At 40.6% G+C, this 17,910-nt stretch overlaps 1 protein-coding gene across 1 annotated transcript; it reads left to right on the top strand.

Annotated features, from left to right (window-relative positions):
* The first annotated feature begins 4,075 nt into the window (after nucleotides 1-4,075).
* Nucleotides 4,076-6,348, top strand: LOC137134415 (chondroitin proteoglycan-2-like). Its single transcript, XM_067519216.1, has 5 exons — nucleotides 4,076-4,131; nucleotides 4,236-4,253; nucleotides 4,491-4,522; nucleotides 4,925-4,951; nucleotides 5,091-6,348. The coding sequence occupies exons 3-5, from the start codon at nucleotides 4,498-4,500 to the stop codon at nucleotides 5,501-5,503; spliced, it is 465 nt and encodes a 154-aa protein (XP_067375317.1). The 5' UTR covers nucleotides 4,076-4,131; nucleotides 4,236-4,253; nucleotides 4,491-4,497; the 3' UTR covers nucleotides 5,504-6,348.
* The last annotated feature ends 11,562 nt before the right edge of the window (nucleotides 6,349-17,910 follow it).

Raw genomic sequence — 17,910 nt, 5'->3', positions numbered from 1 at the left:
TCTGGATCCCCTTACTGTACTTGCTACTGTGTTTATTCCATTGGGAAACAAAGTTAGATCCACTGAGCCCAGCAATTGCAGTGTAACCAGCACGTCTTGAGAAAAAGCTGGCTCATTGGAGTTGAAGCAAACTTGTGGTACAATGAGACAAAAGTAGGAGTGCGGCAAAAAAAAAATCCAGATAAAAACTCTTTCAAGCTGCATGATTTAAGGACTTAAAGCAAATTTCCTTAGAGTAGTTAGTTAACTGCCCTAAAAATTAGCAAAAAATAAATCAAGAAAAAGAAACAAGAGGAGATGACAATTGCAACAAACTGCTGCTTGGCTCATGACCAGAGTAACATAATACGTCTACTGGGAAACATTAAAGGTAATTATTATGTTTCTTTAAAGCTGTAATTTGTGCCCTCTTGAGATTTACACTTTTGTTAAAGGGTGTATCTGACTGTGTAATGACAAGGTGGAGACGTTCCGAAAATAGCTTATTAATTAAAAGATACTTCAGCCAAGGTGTGCTCTATATCACACCCAGTGACAACAATGATTGATTTTTAAAAAAGCCGAACAGCTGTAACATGTTAAAAATATCCTGTAAACCAAAAATTAAATATATGCAATATATACAATATATGCAAGTGCAATTTGGTTTAAAATAACTGAACTGTATGCAGGCTATAGTTATATTAAACTTCCAATAATGCAGTTAATTAAGGACCTGTATTACACAGCAGTTTACATGTACATTTCGTCATTTAGCAGATGCTTTTATCCAAACCAACTTACAAGTAAGGTACAAGGCAGCAAAAATCTAAGTCAGTTCTAAAAAAAAGAGCAGTTGTGAGTGACCAAACAAATGGAAGTGCATACTTTATGTAGGAGGCAAATAAACTATCCAACCATCCATCATCTTTAATCATTTAACCTATTCAGAGTCACAGGAGGCTGGAGCCAGCTGTCAATGGGGAAGAGGCTGTGCCAGCAGCTGACAGTTAGATTAAAACCTAGGACCTTCTAGCTCTGAGGCGGCAGCTTTAACCAGTCCATCACTGTACTGTAAAACAAACTGAATTTCTGATAGTTCTGAGAATAATATACACTAACAAGAAAATGTTCGTAAAAAACAAGAAACTATTTTATGTTTACAATGAAATGTAAAAAAATTAATTCCAAAACTCAAGACAAGGAGTATAGGCGACCTCTGGGGGGCATAGAGCCCGGTAGCATATCAATGGAGCAATCATAAGGTCGGTGCAGGCGAAGAGAAGTGGCCTGGGCTTTGTTAAAGACTTCTCTCAGATCATGATATGCTTCAAGAACTTTGAATATGTCAGGGTTGTTTGGGTCAGGACCAGAAAACTCTTTTAGAGGGGCCTGAGCAGGAGACAGGAGGCTAAGCATGAGGTGCTCCAACCAAGGATTTTGCGAGAGCACCAGTCTAAATGGGAATTTAGATTTTTAGGCAAAGAATGCTAAAGGATGATTAGGGGTGTCAATTAGGTGAAACGAGATTTCCTCAGAATGGTTGCCTATGATCAGGTTGATGGGTTTGATTTTAAAATGAACTGGGTAGAGAAATGATTGTTGAGTCACCTGACTTGAAATGCTGAGGCAAAGAGCTGACTCTATGCCAAAATACAGGCAAGGATTCCCCTTAATCCAGTGTTCTCGTTCTTCAGGGGAAATACGCTTTTGGCCCAGTTTCATGGGTTCAGATGAATTAGGATGATTGGTAGGAGAGGACAGAGTTGATGGACAAGGTACTTTAGTGGCGAGTGGGTGTCTTCTCATATTGTATCTCTCTATACCAGCTATCGAACTTCTGACTGCTTTGAAGAGTTCCTTCAGAGACCTGGGAAGGGGTTAGAAAGCAAACGGGATCTTCCGACAATTGTTAAGACCATTATCAAAGGCATCAAGGGGGCGACTGTGGCGCAGGAAGGTAGAGCGGTTGTCCACCAATCTCACAGTTGTTGGTTCAATCCCCGGCTCCTCCAGTCACATGTCAAAGTGTCCTTGAGCAAGACACTGAACCCCAACTTAGTTGCTCCTGGTGAGTGTTGGCCAGCTGCAGAGCAGCTCCCCCACCAGTGTATGAATGTGTGTGTGATTGTGAGTGTGAATGGGTGAACAAGAAGCAGTGTAAAGTGCTTTGAGTGCCAATAGGTAGAAAAGTGCTATATAAGTGCAGAACATTTTACCAAGTACAGACCATCAAAGTTGAGTAAAGTAAAACATTTGTCCCACCATGGCTGCTGCTTCTGCAGTGGAATCTGCTGCTGAATTTCCTGCAGAAATTTGCATTATTAACTTTTTTTAATGTGTCACATTTCATAATCTGCAAATAGTGTTCTTGCTGATATCATAAAACTCCTTAGTCTGGGTTCAACATATTACATCTTTTCAAGCAATGCATCAGAATATCTAACCAAATCACATGATGCTAACACAGCTTTCTCTGCTGCAACAACAGCTCTCGGAAAGAGATGGAGACCTGCCACAACTGGATCCAGCTTGATTAGAAATAACAGGCTGTTCTACTCTACTCATGTAAGTGTCTTCTTGGTCAACAACTAACTAGTATTACGCAAACCATATGTAACACTTTTTCTTCAGGAGTCCTGAAACCCTGAGAACACCACTAAATTGGTTGACCTTTGTCTCTGGAGAACTGTCACATGAAATAATTACATGCACTGTTGGATAAAACGACAGAGCACTACTAAATACTGTTTTTTTACTGTGTGGTTGCCTCAGCCATCTTTTATGGCGGAGTCTGCTGGTGCAGTAGCATCTCTACAGCAGACAGGAAGAGACTGGATAAGTTGATCAGGAAGGCCAGCTCAGTCCCGGGGATGACCCTGAACACAGATGGCACCTTGCAACAGAATGAATGACACTTGAAAGGCAAGGTTACTGAAGAATGTAGACACACTCCACAAGGAAGCAGGAGATGGGCTGAGGCTGAAAGAGAAATATGTTGGCTTTCAGCCATGAGTGGCTGTCAATGTATCTTCAACCGAAACCACAAAAGATATTTACTTAACTGGGTTTTATACAGTCTAACTGACCCGAAACCCTGTTGTTTCTTTTGTCCAGTCAGCTTTTTAAAAGCACAATAGAAGCTTTTATGCACTACAATAGACCAGTAAGACAGCTTGTTTTTCATTAAAAATGCTTTAATCAGCAGAATTTTTGAATTTATCAATGCGAAATAACTACTAGTTAGTATTTTAGAGAGAAAAACTCTCACCAAGGTTCTCTGCTAACATATTTCTTTCAATGGTCCAGTTGTTAGTGTGTAGGTATGTGAGTAATAGAAGTTATTTTTTTTCTGATGGTCAGTTCCATTAAAACATTGCAGTTGAAGAAAATGTTAGAAGATAACATAATTAAATATAGCATAAATGAAAGAGTCACTCAAACCTCAAACTGTTGAAAATATGGTAATTTTATTTCATGTATTAATTTGAGAAACATCACAATTTTCGTTGTGATGCATCACATTCAGGTTTGGTTATCAGAACACTGAATCATGCCACCTTCCACCTAACGACCCTTTTCAGGCCAGGGTGGAACAAAGACGTTATCTGGAAGATATAGCTGGGTTCTCTGGCCACTTTATTCAGACTTATGAAACTGTTTGGATAAGAAGCAAAAACAAGAAGAAAAGAAGTTTAGTTGACATAATTGATCTCCTCCTCTGTGCACAATAATCTGTTTTGGTCCACATTGTCTCTACATTGTAAATTTAAGCGACATGCTTAAGCAACTTTTCTACTTCAGCTGAGTGTAAAAGCTTTTTTAAGCTATTTCAGTTTTGTTTTTTCCAGGTTTTTACGATGATACTGTTCACTAAAGATATACATAAAAAACAGGTGAATGGCAAATCATTTAATAACAATAAGAGTGAAAAAGCCACAAACATCAGAAAAATTTATTTCAAGGTCAATAACACTTGGCATGAAATTATTTCCCTGTTCGCATTCATATGAAATTGCGTAGCACATTCCAGAATTATCCCCACCCAGTGCTACACCCTTTCAGCTGCACCAATATAAACACCAGACATTCTGTCAGTCATCCATCAGTTGCAGCTGAGAGACAATATTTGCTTCTTTCACCTTTGTCTGTGTAAGTATCAGATTTTTTCATCTCATCCTCACAGACATTATACTTGTTTTGCTGTACACTGCTGTACCTACTCTAACTGTCAAACCCTTTTTACCATCTTTTAGGTCTGGTTGAACAAACAGGTACTGGACTTATTTGTCTTCATTTCAATTAGTCTTTTATTTATTTGTTTATTTTGTCGTATCTGATTTAATGAGAATGATAAGTGTGATGTTTAATGTGGTGTAATATGTTATAGAACCATGTTGTGAACTTTGTCAGACTTAAAGCAAATTTGTTGCTTGGCACCATCAATGAATTTATAAACATCAATCTTCTTTTGATTGTTCATATGTTTTCTTTCCATTTTCCCCACATAGTAAAAACATGTGCAGGCTAATTCTGACTGCAGGTAAGACACACTGATCGAGTACATGTTTTCTAAAAGTGTTTGGTTCATGTAAACCCACAAAACTGATCTCATCACAGGTATCTCTAGTGGTCTCAGTTGTACATAATTAGTATTTCATATCTGAGATTCCTGTCCCCATCCTAACACAGTAAAGATAAATAGATTTTTATTCTGTATTAACCTGGATAAGCTGACCGAGGAGTTTTTGGACAATAAACCTGTTAAACAGAGGAACAAATTCCAATCTAACAGTGCAAATTAGACATTGTTTCTGCACAGACTCATTACTGTGTCTGAATTTATCTGATGTTAATTATGTTTAACTCCAAAATTGCTTACATTTATCTATTGTTGTAGTTTTTTTTTCAATGTAATACTGACCAAGTCTGTCTGACTTTGAAGGTCTCTGTTTGATCATCGCTGTCTTGGGTAAGTTTCTAACACACGTCATAATCATAATTAACATTGAACTATAAATAATGTCTTACAGTCAGCAATGATTGGAATAGAGAATCTGAGTAAATTCAAAAGCAAATTACAGTGACTGAAAACTTTTTTTATCTTTTAGCTTCGGCTGTGCCCATTGATGAGTTCTGTAAAGGAAAGAGAGATGGGGACTACACCAACCCAAAGAACCCCTATACTTTTTACACCTGTTCCAATGGGCTGACCTACCTCAGAGACTGCCCAGCAGGTTTGATCTTCAGACAATGCCTCGACCGCTGTGACGGGCCCAGAACCCCATGTTTCACAACACCCAAAACAACTACCAAAACCACAACTCCTGGTCCCGTTGATGAGTTCTGCAAAGGAAAGTGTGATGGGGACTACACCAACCCAAAGAACCCCTATACTTTTTACACCTGTTCCAATGGGCTGACCTACCTCAGAGACTGCCCAGCAGGTTTGATCTTCATAGAAAGCCTCGACCGCTGTGACTGGCCCACAGCTGCAACAGCTAACGGAAACAGTTGCCACTAGCACAAGTAAAAATAGCTGACCTGGTGAGGGTCCCTGTAAGGAATCTTACTTCGACTATGACACATAGTACAACTGTGATCCATACTACCATAATGACCACTATCATTAAGACAACTCCATAATGTCCACTTCAACAACTAAAAAAGTATTCTTACTACCACAACCATGCCTCCCATCACCACCAAAATACTAACTTAAACAACCAAAATCACAACTCATGTTAAAAAAGCAACTGTCAAAATCTGGAATTCTGTGTTGTGTAAAGCACAATGGAGTTTACAGCAATCCTCCAAAATCCTTTTTAATCTCAATACAATGAGATAACCTACATCCAATAACAATTTCTTTGATCTTAATGGGCATGTTTTAATCTTATGTTTAAAAATTGCTTAGTAATTGACCTTAATGCATAGTCTAGATAGCAAAAGTAAATTAAATAGAGAAAGCATATCCTTTTAGTTTGCTATTTTACACCTACATTTGAAAATTTACAATTTACACATCAGAACAAACATATTCAGGTGGATTTCCATACGCTCTCCTTTACCACTGTATCAATATACAACACCAGTATGTTATACTGTGTTTACACAATTGATGTATTTTTGGACTCTGGTAATTGTAGCTGTATCTGAATCATTTGGGCTTATATGATTTCACACATTAATTACTTTGACATACTTTACTTGATCTTCACTTTGTGTTGTTGCAAATATTGCATATCATTGGTGGTAGACCTACTGTATTGGTGTTTTCTATTTACTGGATTTTTCTCACATAATGATGCAGACATTATTGTATGTTTCCATTAAAATGTAAAAAATAAATAAATTCCAAAGCACAAACTACATGTTTATCATTTATCTGCAACAATATAAATTACTGATAAAGCATCAAAAAGTTTAAAGTACCTTTTACAAAAAAATCTCCACAAATACCAGTTTTTCTAGATATTCAAGTGTAGATGCTCTTAAACTTTTCATTAATACCCGTCCATGTTTAAAACACAATTTAACTGTGGACACTAGTCTCCAGAGACATGCTGCAACTGTATCCAATCAGGACAAAGGATGCAGTGGACAGCACAAGTAAACTAACCTCACTGCTACTAAACTGGCTCCATTTTTGGATAAAACAACAGAGAAAGCAGTGAGCACAGACACTGTGAGTAGAAAGCAAGAAAATTGGGTTTTATGAAACCTAACTGACCAAAACTCCTATTTTATTTTCTCCAATCTGCAGTGTTGTTCTTAATAAGATCTCATGCACTATAATAGAAGAGTAAGAGAGCTTTTTTCTATAAACTGAAACTGTTTTAGAGATATGTTCTGCAGAACAACATAACGTAAATCCAGGCCTGAGTTTACAGTTTTCTACGTGAATGTATCAAAGTGAACAGCAGTTAGTAGTTTAGCAGAGAAGAAGCTCCAAATAAGTGTAGAAGCACAAAATATTTCAACAAGGGTTAAACAACCTTTTCACTTTAGGCAAGTGTAAAAGCTTTTTAAGCCATTTCAGTTTTGTTTTCTCCTGGTTTTTGCAATGATACTGTTCACTAAAATGGCTCAGTGGTAGAGCTGTGACCCTACCCAGCCACTAAGGACCAGCCTGGTCCTGAGCATTGATAAAATGGGAGGATTGCAGCAGGAAGGACATCGGGTGTAAAAACTAATCCCAAATCAATCGACGAAACATGTTCTGCTGTGTCCCCAGAAGGGACAATTTGTTGAAGTTTTAAATTTTTAAGAGTGAAAAAGGCAACAATTTGATTTCAAGGCCCATAACATTTTGCATGAAATTACTCCCCTGTTCCATTTCATGTCTAGTTGCTTTGAACAATCAAGAATTATCACTACCCAGTGCATCACTCTTTCAGCTGAGCCATTATTAAGGCCATACATTCTCATGCTACTACAAACAAAGCAACTATCAATTGTATTTGTGTTTGGTATTTCTCTGAATGCTTCAATCTTATGTGTGCAAATTTCTTAATAATCCAACTGAACTCATAAACTAGAGAGCACAAGTAAATTAAAAAGATATAACATATCATTTTGGTTTGCTATTTTACACCAGCATTTGAAAACTCAATTTACACATCAGAACAAAACATATTCAGGGGGATTTCCATAAGCTCTCCTTTACCACTGTATCAATATAAAACACCAGCAACTTATACTGTGTTTACACAATTTATGTCTTTTTGCCCTGGGTAATTTTGTAGCTGTATCTGAATCATTTATATGTGTTCATTATAATCATTATATATGTTCAGTCATTATTTCCTTTGGCATACTTTACTTAATACTGTTTTTTTTACTGTGTGGTGGCCTCAGCCCACTTATGGCGTGTTCTTGTGGTACAGTAGTAGTACAACAGACAGTAAGAGACTGGATAAGTTGATCAGCACATGCTGGCTTTTAGCCATGAGTGGCTGTCAATGTATTTTCAACCGAAAGCACAGTCAGCTTTTTATAAGCACAATAGAAGCTTTTATGCACTACAATAGACCAGTAAGACTGCTTGTTTTTTATTAAAACTGTTTTAATCAGCAGAATTTGTGAATTTAACAAGGCTTAACTGTCAAACCCTTTTTAACATATTTTAGATCTGGTTGAACCATCAGGTACTGTATTGTCATTATTTCAATTTGTAATTTTTTATTTATTTATTGTGTCATATCTTATGTAATGAGAATGATTAGTGCGATGTTTAATGTGGTGTAATGTGTTATAGAACCATGTTGTGAACTTTGTCAGACTTAAAGCAGATTTGTTGCTTGGCACCATCAATGATAAATTGGTAAACATCAATCTGCCTTTTGATTATTATATGTTTTTCATTCCATTTTCCCCAAATATTAAAAACAGGTGCCGGCTAATTCTGACTGCAGGTAAGACACGCTGATCGAGTACCAACCCCCTTAAAAACTGATCTCATCACATGTATCTCTAGTGGTCTCAGATTTGAAGATTTGTAATATTGATATACTGCATAGATACCCTCGCTGTAGACGGATTCTCAATAATGCTGGCTTAATGCTTATAATTTTATTTTTTTCACTATTTTTGGGATGGTCTCGTAAAAACCTAAAGACAGAGTAATTTTGTACACTTCCCTTGTTTCGGTGTACCTCAATAACCCCCACCTCGTAAGGTTCCTTGAGAACTATACGTGTGCAAGCTTTGTTCTGTAATTTACATATTTTATTATTTGGGTCTATTTGTGATGAGGCGTTGCTGGGGAGCGTGATGTAAAATCCATTTTTGTCCATGATGATTAAAAAGATCTGCTCCTCACAGCTGCACACTAGGTAATGACCATATACACTCGGAAAGGTTTTCAAGACGGTGGTGAGACCAGCGATGTTGTTCGGCTTAGAGACAGTGGCACTGAAGAAAATACAGGAGGCAGAGCTGGAGGTAGCAGAGCTTGAGATGTTGAGGTTCTCTTTGGGAGTGACGAAGATGGACAGGATCAGGAATGAGGACATCAGAGGGAAAGATCATGTTAGGTGTTTTGGAGATAAAGTCAGAGAGGCCAGATTGAGGTGGTTTGGACAAGTTCAGTAGATAAACTGTGAAAATATCGGTAGAAGGATGCTGAGGTTGGAGCTGCCAGGCAGGAGGCCTAGAGGAAGATTTAAAGAGGACATTTATGGATGCAGTGAGAGAGGACATGAAGTTAGTTGGTGTGAGAAAAGAAGATGTAGAAGTCAGAGTTAGATGGAGGCAGATGATTCTAGTTGGTAAAGTTCTTTTAAACCGCTCTGCAACAGATGCCTTGGTCTCATTTATATTTGAAAAATGACAAATATTAAAAGACTTTAACATGATTTGGAAAGATTTAATATTGAATTCTGTACCAGAATCTGACATCAGAGTTTGAGGAACGCGCCCCTTGAGTATGTTGCAAAATGTTTATGTTACAGAGACCCCCGATTAATCTTTAAACACCTCACCCATGCATACTTTGAGAAAACAATAATAAATGTGATCAGGTAGCTCATCTTATAATTTTCCTCAGAATAGGGAGCCATGTCCACCAAATCTGCTTGAAACCGTTCCTGTCGCACTAACCAAAATCCTGTTTTTCGGAAAATGTTTGGCTTCCTTGGCGTGAAGAGGGTTTACATCCTGTTTCGGTAAATACTTTTTAACATAGATTAGATTCTTGCTGCCTTGTACCTCATTTATAAGTCGCTTTGGATAAAAGCAAGAAACACACAGACACACTGTATACTTTACAATAAAACATGTGTATAATAACCATTACATTTTTAGTAGTCTAGTTTAGTATTTTGTCTTATGATTCATGGCAGAGACAGACACTGGACACATCAAATCTGGGAGACTAGGCTGGCTGAGGTCGGTACACGCCGATGTACGAAAAGTCTCCAGTCTTTTACACTTAGCTTAACATCCCCTGCATTGTAGTTACTATTATAGACAAACCCCTGCACTCTGCAGTTTTAGCTTTAACTCCGCGGGTGACGTACTTTTTTCGTGCAACACGTGCAGAAAGGGGCAGAGAGAGGAAGACAGAGGAAGAAAGACAGTTACGGGAGAAAACACACAGAGTTAGTGTTATACAGTGGAGACAATTGAGGGGCGAGAGGAGAGGAGAGAGGGACAAGAGGAGGAAATTACCTCAGTGCATGAGAGGGTGGGTGCCCCAGGAGTCTAAGCCTAAGCAGCATAGAGCATATTATAGAGTAGACTTTTTATTCTGGTCATTTTTAGGCAAGTCCTCCACTTCGTGTTGTATTAGCATACAATAACTTGATGGATCCTTTGGTATTTTGTTTTTCTGTTGTTCATTTTGTGTTGTATTGTTGATTCTGGGCAGCATCGTGGTGAAGTGGTTAGTGTTGCTGCCTCATAGCTAGAGTGTGAATAGTTTTCTGTTGGTGTAGGTCTCTAAGTGTTGGCCCCACCTCTTGCCCAATGACAACTGGGAAAAGCTCCAGGCACCATGGCCCTGAACAAAATCATGGGTTAAGATAATGAAGGGGTAATTATTGTTTTTTCTCCAGTTTATGTTCACCCAACACAAGTCTACTGTAGCGGTAATTAATATACTAGGCTTAGCAAATGTTCTCATTGGCATCTAGTGCTTATCACTGTAAATTTACCCAACTCTCAGTTTTAACATAGTTAATTTCCTCTGTTAGCCCCTTGGTCACTGTAGCTCTCGTCACTCTCCTCCCCTTACTGGGTACTCACCCCTTGCCCTCATCTAATAGTATGTAAATTACATTTTAGTCATGTACTTCAGTCTTTATGTTGTATAGTTTGGCCAGGATTGTAATTAATCTGTGCCTGGACCTTTAATATAAAGATGTATTTAAAGTACAATTCTTTAAATACATTCACTGTACTCTGTGTTTGTGTGTGTGTGTGTGAGACTTTGGAAAGCAATTGGCTGCACCAAGGAAGCTTAAGGTGATTTACATAAAAGGAAGTGAATCTTTAAGTAAGCGCCAATTTTACTTTTATATTTTTAATTAATTTACATTAGTTTGTAGACATCTGTGTAGAGGTGATCTTACTCGAATCTAACGCTCCTGACTCTTCCAGATTATACTTCACTCCAGAGATTGTTGTTAGACAAACATTGAACATTTATTGTACTTGCTTCTCAACTTAGCCAATGACAGATCAATTGTACATACAACTTTAAGCACGGTGATCTCACAAGCACGCTCACTAGCTGTTACATCAAACAAGTTTCCCAAAGTATGTCTGAACTCACGGGAGTTGCAGGACTCGTAAAACTCGGTAAGAAACCGTGTGCCTCTACAGCTACACACAGAACCCTTTTCTTCCACCTTGTTGCAGTCCACACCTTTCTTGTAGTCAGAGTTCCTATGCTCCAGTTACTGTGTCACGTTTACACCCTTCAGTAGCTGAGCTAAAACTGAATCTCTCCTTAACAAACCCTTAGCATTGCATTGTTTCCTTGACCACTGGTCAACAAACTTAAAGGTAATCTACAAAGGCAATCATCAAAGGCAAACTATCAAAGCCATATGATGTCACTAAAGACATCATCAGTACATAGACACATTATATAAACAATTACATCACACACACAGCAAACATTACATAAAACAAGTAACTAAACTAACCCCCTTGGGTGGCTCATACACACCCGGGCCCTAATTGTGCTCCAATATTAGACATTTAATGTTGGAAACAATTACTAAATTACTTTACACAAAACAAAAACAATACAAACACAAAATAAAAATCCTTAAACATCATGACTATTCTTCTATGGTGTTCTTTCTTCTTTCTTCTGGTGCCAGAGGTTACCAGCACTTAACACACCGTAGGAGATCAGTCTTTACCACTGTCTCACTCTGATTCCTGGAGAAGACAGACCTTGGTTATGGGTCTATCGAACTCGTTGGTCCTCGTTTTGATACGAACCTGGCGGACCAAACCTCGCTCATCCTGTATTGCGTGGATGATCCTGCCAATCACCCAGGAGTTACGAGGCGCTGACTCATCCACAATCAACACAATGTCCCCAGGAACAAAATTACACTTTGCATGTGTCCATTTTTGCCGCCTTTGAAGCTCAGGTAGATATTCTTTAACCCAACGTTTCCAAAAGAGATCTGCCATATACTGGACTTGTCTCCATCTACGGCGGCTGTAAAGATCATCTTCTTGGAAAACTCCCTGGGGTATCGAAGGCTGGGTTTTTAGGAGGAGAAGGTGATTTGGCGTCAAAGCCTCCAAGTCATTCGGATCATCCGAAGGTGTAGTTATTGGCCGACTATTTAAAATGGCTTCCACCTCGCAGAGTAATGTCTGCAGACCCTCTTCATCCAAACTCTGATCCTTCAATGTAGCGCTGAGTACCTTTCTAACAGATCGAATTAGACGTTCCCATACCCCTCCAAAATGTGAAGCAGATGGAGGATTAAACATCCATTTGATACCACTCTGAGTCAGCCTATTTTCAATTTTTGACATGTTCCACTCTTCTAGAGACCTTTTGAGCTCTCTCTCAGCACCAACAAAGTTTGTTCCATTATCTGAGTGAATTTCTAAAACTTGACCTCTTCTTGCAATAAAACGTCGAAGTGCATTTATGAATGAATCCGTGTCCAATGACGCTGCCACCTCTATGTGAACAGCTCTGGTAGCCATACATGTGAATATGACACCATACCTTTTTGCAGTTGTTCTTCCTCGTTTTATAGTAAAGGGACCAAAGCAATCGACACCTGTTCTAGTAAACGGTGGTTCATCAGGTAAGACCCTACTAAGAGGGAGGTCTGCCATTTGTTGCCGCCCAGTTGCTCCATGTAATCTTCGACAGGTGCGACAACTGGATAAAATCTTTCTGATGGCTGAGATTGCATTTGGTATCCAGTATCTTTGACGCAAAGTAGACAAGACATGGTTGCGACCACCATGGCCTATTCGTTCATGGATGTCCTGCAGTATAAGCTGAGATACTCGATGATTTTTAGCCAGAATAGCGGGATGCTTGGACTCTTCAGGCATGGCAGCTCTGCTGAGCCGTCCACCTACGCGAAGAATTCCATCCTGAAGCACCGGATTTAGTCTATGTATGTGACTGCTCCTTTTTACTGCTTCCCCTTTTAGCAGAGATGAGATTTCATCCGGAAAGCTCTTTCGCTGGCAATGACGAATTATGTCTACCTCTGCTTCTTTGAGCTCATCCACAGTTAGGTTCTTTTTCCTTGTCTTGTAGTTCAGCTTTTTCCTTCGAAGCTGGATATTTTGGACGGTATTTTGTAACAGCCCCTTTCTTCTTCTGGATGATGTTAGAAGCATATCTTTCAATCTCAGAAACCACGCCACGGCCCTTTTTAAGCGTGTCCATGATGAGTAGTACTCCATCAACCTTTGCACTATGTCAGTGCTTTCTTCAACTGCAAGAACATTCACCGTGACATTTCTCTTCACTTCAGGATCGGCTACATCCAGATCAATCTCTTGAGAGTCTGGGTTCCGTGGCCAATTCCCGACTGCCTGTGTAAGAAAGTCAGGTCCGGACACCCACAGCTTGTTTCGCAGAAAGGCTTTCACTTTCTGTCCCCTTGATGCGCCATCTGCCGGATTAAGATGAGAGTTTACGTAGTGCCACTGAGAGACTGTTGAGGTCTGCTGAATCGCTGACACCCTGTTAGCTACAAACGTGCGAAACCTTGATGTTTCGTTGCTGATGTACTTTAGCACCGCTGTACTGTCAGTCCAGTACACAGAGTCTTCCAATGGTAGTTCCAACTCCTTCCTTAGCATTTTGTCTATACGAACTGCTAAGGTTGCTGCAGTAAGCTCCAGACGAGGGATAGTCATGGGTTTTAAGGGGGCAACCCTTGCCTTTCCCAACACAAAGGCGCTGTGAGCTTGGTTACTGATGTTACGCTGGACTAAGTATGTTACTGTCCCATAGCCATTCTCACTAGCGTCTGCAAAATGATGCAGTTGAGCGGACACAGTTTGACCAAAGTCTTTTGGCTTGAAACATCTCTCAATTCCAAAGTCAGTTAGCTGCTCAAGACCTTGCACCCACTGAGACCACATTTGGGCGAATCTCGTTCAGGCACTATTTCATCCCATCCCAACTTCATTCTGCAAAGCTCCTGCATAATGTTCCTAGCATATAAATTCACAGGTGCAAGCATTCCCAATGGATCGTACACTGAGCTCAACATGGATAAAATTCCTCTTCTTGTGGGGGGCTTACTTTGAATAACAACCCTGAACTTGAACTGATCAGACTGAATGCACCATTGCACGCCCAATACCCTTTCTACTGGAAGTGCATTTTTGTCCAAGTCTAGGTCCATTATTTCTGTCGCTTTCTCCTCCTCTGGAATGGCTGCTAACACCCTGCTATCATTGCTGATCCATTTGTTTAGCCTAAAGCCACCCATCTGACACATAGTTTTCAAACTGTGGTAAAGAGACTCAGCCTTTTCAACAGTCTCCACCGACTTTAGACAGTCGTCTACATAGAAGTTTCGTAGCACTGTGTTTACTGTGCAGTCATCGAACAGATGTGTATTGTCCTCCGCGCATCGGCGGAGCGCATAATTAGCACAACTGGGTGATGAAGTGGCTCCGAACAGATGTACCTCCATCCTGTATTCTGCCATTGGTCGACTAACATCACCGTCTGGCCACCATAGGAATCTGAGTAGATCAGCGTCGGCCGACGAGACCTTTACCTGGTGGAACATGGCTTCCACATCTGCTACTATTGTTACTGGTTCCTGACGAAACCTGGTTAGAACTCCAATTATTGTGCTGGTAAGATTAGGTCCTTGAAGGAGTTGCTCATTCAAAGAGGTTCCCTGATATGACGTGCCACAGTCAAACACCACACGAAGCTTAAGCTTTTTAGGGTGGTACACCCCATGATGTGGAATATACCAAACTTTCCCATCACAACGGCCAAGGTCTTCAATTGGAACCTTTACCGCATATTTCTTGGTGATTGTATCATTCATGAAGGTAATATAATCTGCCCTGAATGACGGATTCCTGAGAAACTTCCTCTTCAGAGTTGTAGCACGTTGTTCTGCTACGGCCCGGTTGTTTGGCATTTTAATGTTCAACTCCTTTAATGGGAGATCAAGGCAGTAATGACCGTCTACCAACCTAGCAGATTGTCTCACCCTCTCCATGAACAGACGATCCGCCTTAGACATCTCATACCTTTCCTCTTGCCCATCCTCAGGAAAGTCATATTTAAACTGTTGTTTCCACAGGTCTTCCAGCCTGGCCACAGATACACGATTTGACACGGCTTGCATTATTTCATTCCTGCTTGTATTGCAACCATCCACCTTTAGTGGCCCATTGACTGTCCAACCCAGTATGGTTCTGACTGCAAAGGGCCCATCATCGACACTAGGAATAACTTCCTTTGGTTCCATCATCTTGGCAGCATCAGTTCCAATCAACAGACCTATGGCTGCATCAATGAGAGGTACTTGTACTCCTTTAAGATGTGGCCATTTATCTATATCTTCCTGTCGCGGGATGTTATTCCTGCTTACCGGAATAGCCTTTTGTGAAAACACTTCCTTTAGCTCTATGAAGGTATTTGAGTTCAGGTGGCCTACCTCCAACTCTGTCACCATAGTACTTGTCACAACTTTGCTTTCTGTCATGGTTGTAACAATAAGGCTAACCTTTTTCCCACGTAGATTCAGCTCATCAAGAAGTTCATCTGTGCAAAACGTAGCTGTGCTGCCAGGATCCAAGAATGCATATAAAGTGATTACTTTGTTACCCTTTTGGCTTTTACTCGGACTGGAATGATGGCAAGGATGCACTCGGTGTTCTTGGGCATGTCGTCAAAATTCTGTTTACGTTTGCTGTTCACCAATCCGTTGAACACTGCCAGATTGTCACGATCCACGGACTGCCTTTCCTTTGGCTTCACGTGCAGCAACGTGTTGTGCGTCCCGGAACATAATTGACAGTTTACCACTTCCTGGCAGTGCCTGCTCATATGCCCCGATTTTAAACATCTGAAACATAAACCTTCCTTCCTGAGAAACTCTATCTTCTCTTTGTAAGGCGTATTCTGTAGTTTTTGACAATGGTCGAATGTGTGTCCCTCGTGGCAAAAGAGACAAGACTCTTGTGAGGCCTTGATGGTAGTGATAGGCTTGGGTGATGCTTTGGTGGTATTGAAAGAGCTTGTCTTACTAAAACCAGGCTCTATACTTGCATCCCTTTGAGTAGTAACTTGCTTTGCAGTAGTGGTAAAACTCCTTTTCATTCCACTTACTTTCCCAAAGGCAGCTGCAGGCCCTTTTAAGTGTTCCTTAAGTCTTCCCAAGTCCCCGTAGCAAGGATGCAGTGATTTCTCTGATACATCAGTGATAAACTTAACTACATCTGCAAACGTAGCTCTACGGTTGTGGTTTTCATTCAGGTCATGAGCCACATCCCTCCATTTCTCTCTCAACTTATATGGAAGCTTGGAAATAATTGTTCGTATGCTGATTGTAGTATTAAGCTCTGCCATACAGTCCATGGAACTCACACAATTGGTTAGAAAAAGAGCGAATGAATATAGGGCTTTGCCATCTTCATCCTTAATTGTTTGCCAATTCAAAACCTTTTCCATGTAGGCTGCTGCAACTGTATATTCATTACCAAAGTGCTTCTTTAAAAGAAACCTGGCCCTGTGATATCCTTCGTCTGGTTGCATGCTAAAGCAACTTTGCACAATCTCCTTAGGTTGTCCTCTCGTGTGCTGGTGCAGCAGATAGAGTCGCTGACTGTCATCCCCCCCGCTATTCTTCACTGAGTTTTCAAACGCTTTGATGAAAACATCATAGTCTAAAGGATCTCCACTAAAGATAGGAATCGCTTGAGGAGGGTTAGTATAAACCCTGAGTTGTTTATCCGGAACTTCGGTACGGTCGGTTTGACACTGAGCACCACTAAACATTGATCCTGGAAGCTGTTTAACAGCCCTTGCTTGGGTATCACAGCCGCGAGCCCCAGTCGTTACTTCCCCACTGTAATCTGTACTGTACCCTAATCTGTACCCCTTTACGGCTTCTTCTCTTGCCCTTTCAATCTGAACAGCCACACTACCCACAACAGGTACCTCTTCCCCAGCATACGTCGTCTTTGCCTGACTAAGATGGAAGTCATCAGTGCCAACATTTGGACCACGTGACTCAGTGAGGCCTGCACGTTTACTCATGATCTGACTTCGTGCTTTAGCAGCTGCAAGAGCGGCGTTCATTTCTAATTCTTCCTTTTCTGCCTTAAATTTAGCCTCCTCCTGCACCCTTAATGCCCTAAGCCTAGCTTCTTCCTGCTCTATCGCGTGTCTTTGCTTTAACGCTTCTGCCCTTGCTAATAGCTCAGCTCTTTCTATTTCGGCCTTAAGGCATGCCTTTGTAGCTGAAGATGTGACAGAACTTGTTCTAGATTTCCTAGATCTCCTTGTGGATGCTACAGACACACTGTCCTCGGGAGCAACGCTCTCATTTGCCTTACGTGCTTCCTCACGACGTTGGCGTACCTCTGTTAACCGACATGCGATGTCGTCGCCACGTCCCCTGAGTGCAGACAGCCTCGTATCGAACCAATCTTGATCGATCTCCATGTCATCTTCAAGCTTACGCTCTTGGTAAGTTTCCTTGAGTGAGTCATTTATATCACATAACTCTTTAAGCAGCTGGTAGAACGCTGGTAGCATCCTGTCCTCCACTACCGAATAGCAATCTTCATCCATGAACTGGTGGATCTTGCTCCTTTGTCTCAGCAGCTGCTCTAACTTAGCCTTTCTTTTGTTCTTCAGACTCCGCAAAGCATCTTCATGTACCACCTGTGAGGCCTCCTCAGCGGCTTCGCTGCTTGGCCTTGCCTGTTGGTCCATCACGC

The sequence above is a fragment of the Channa argus genome, chromosome 10 (assembly GCF_033026475.1).
Source record: "Channa argus isolate prfri chromosome 10, Channa argus male v1.0, whole genome shotgun sequence".
Classification (NCBI taxonomy): domain Eukaryota; kingdom Metazoa; phylum Chordata; class Actinopteri; order Anabantiformes; family Channidae; genus Channa; species Channa argus.
The sequence above is the reverse complement of the archived record's forward strand: the minus strand, read 5'-3'. Positions and strand labels throughout refer to the sequence as shown.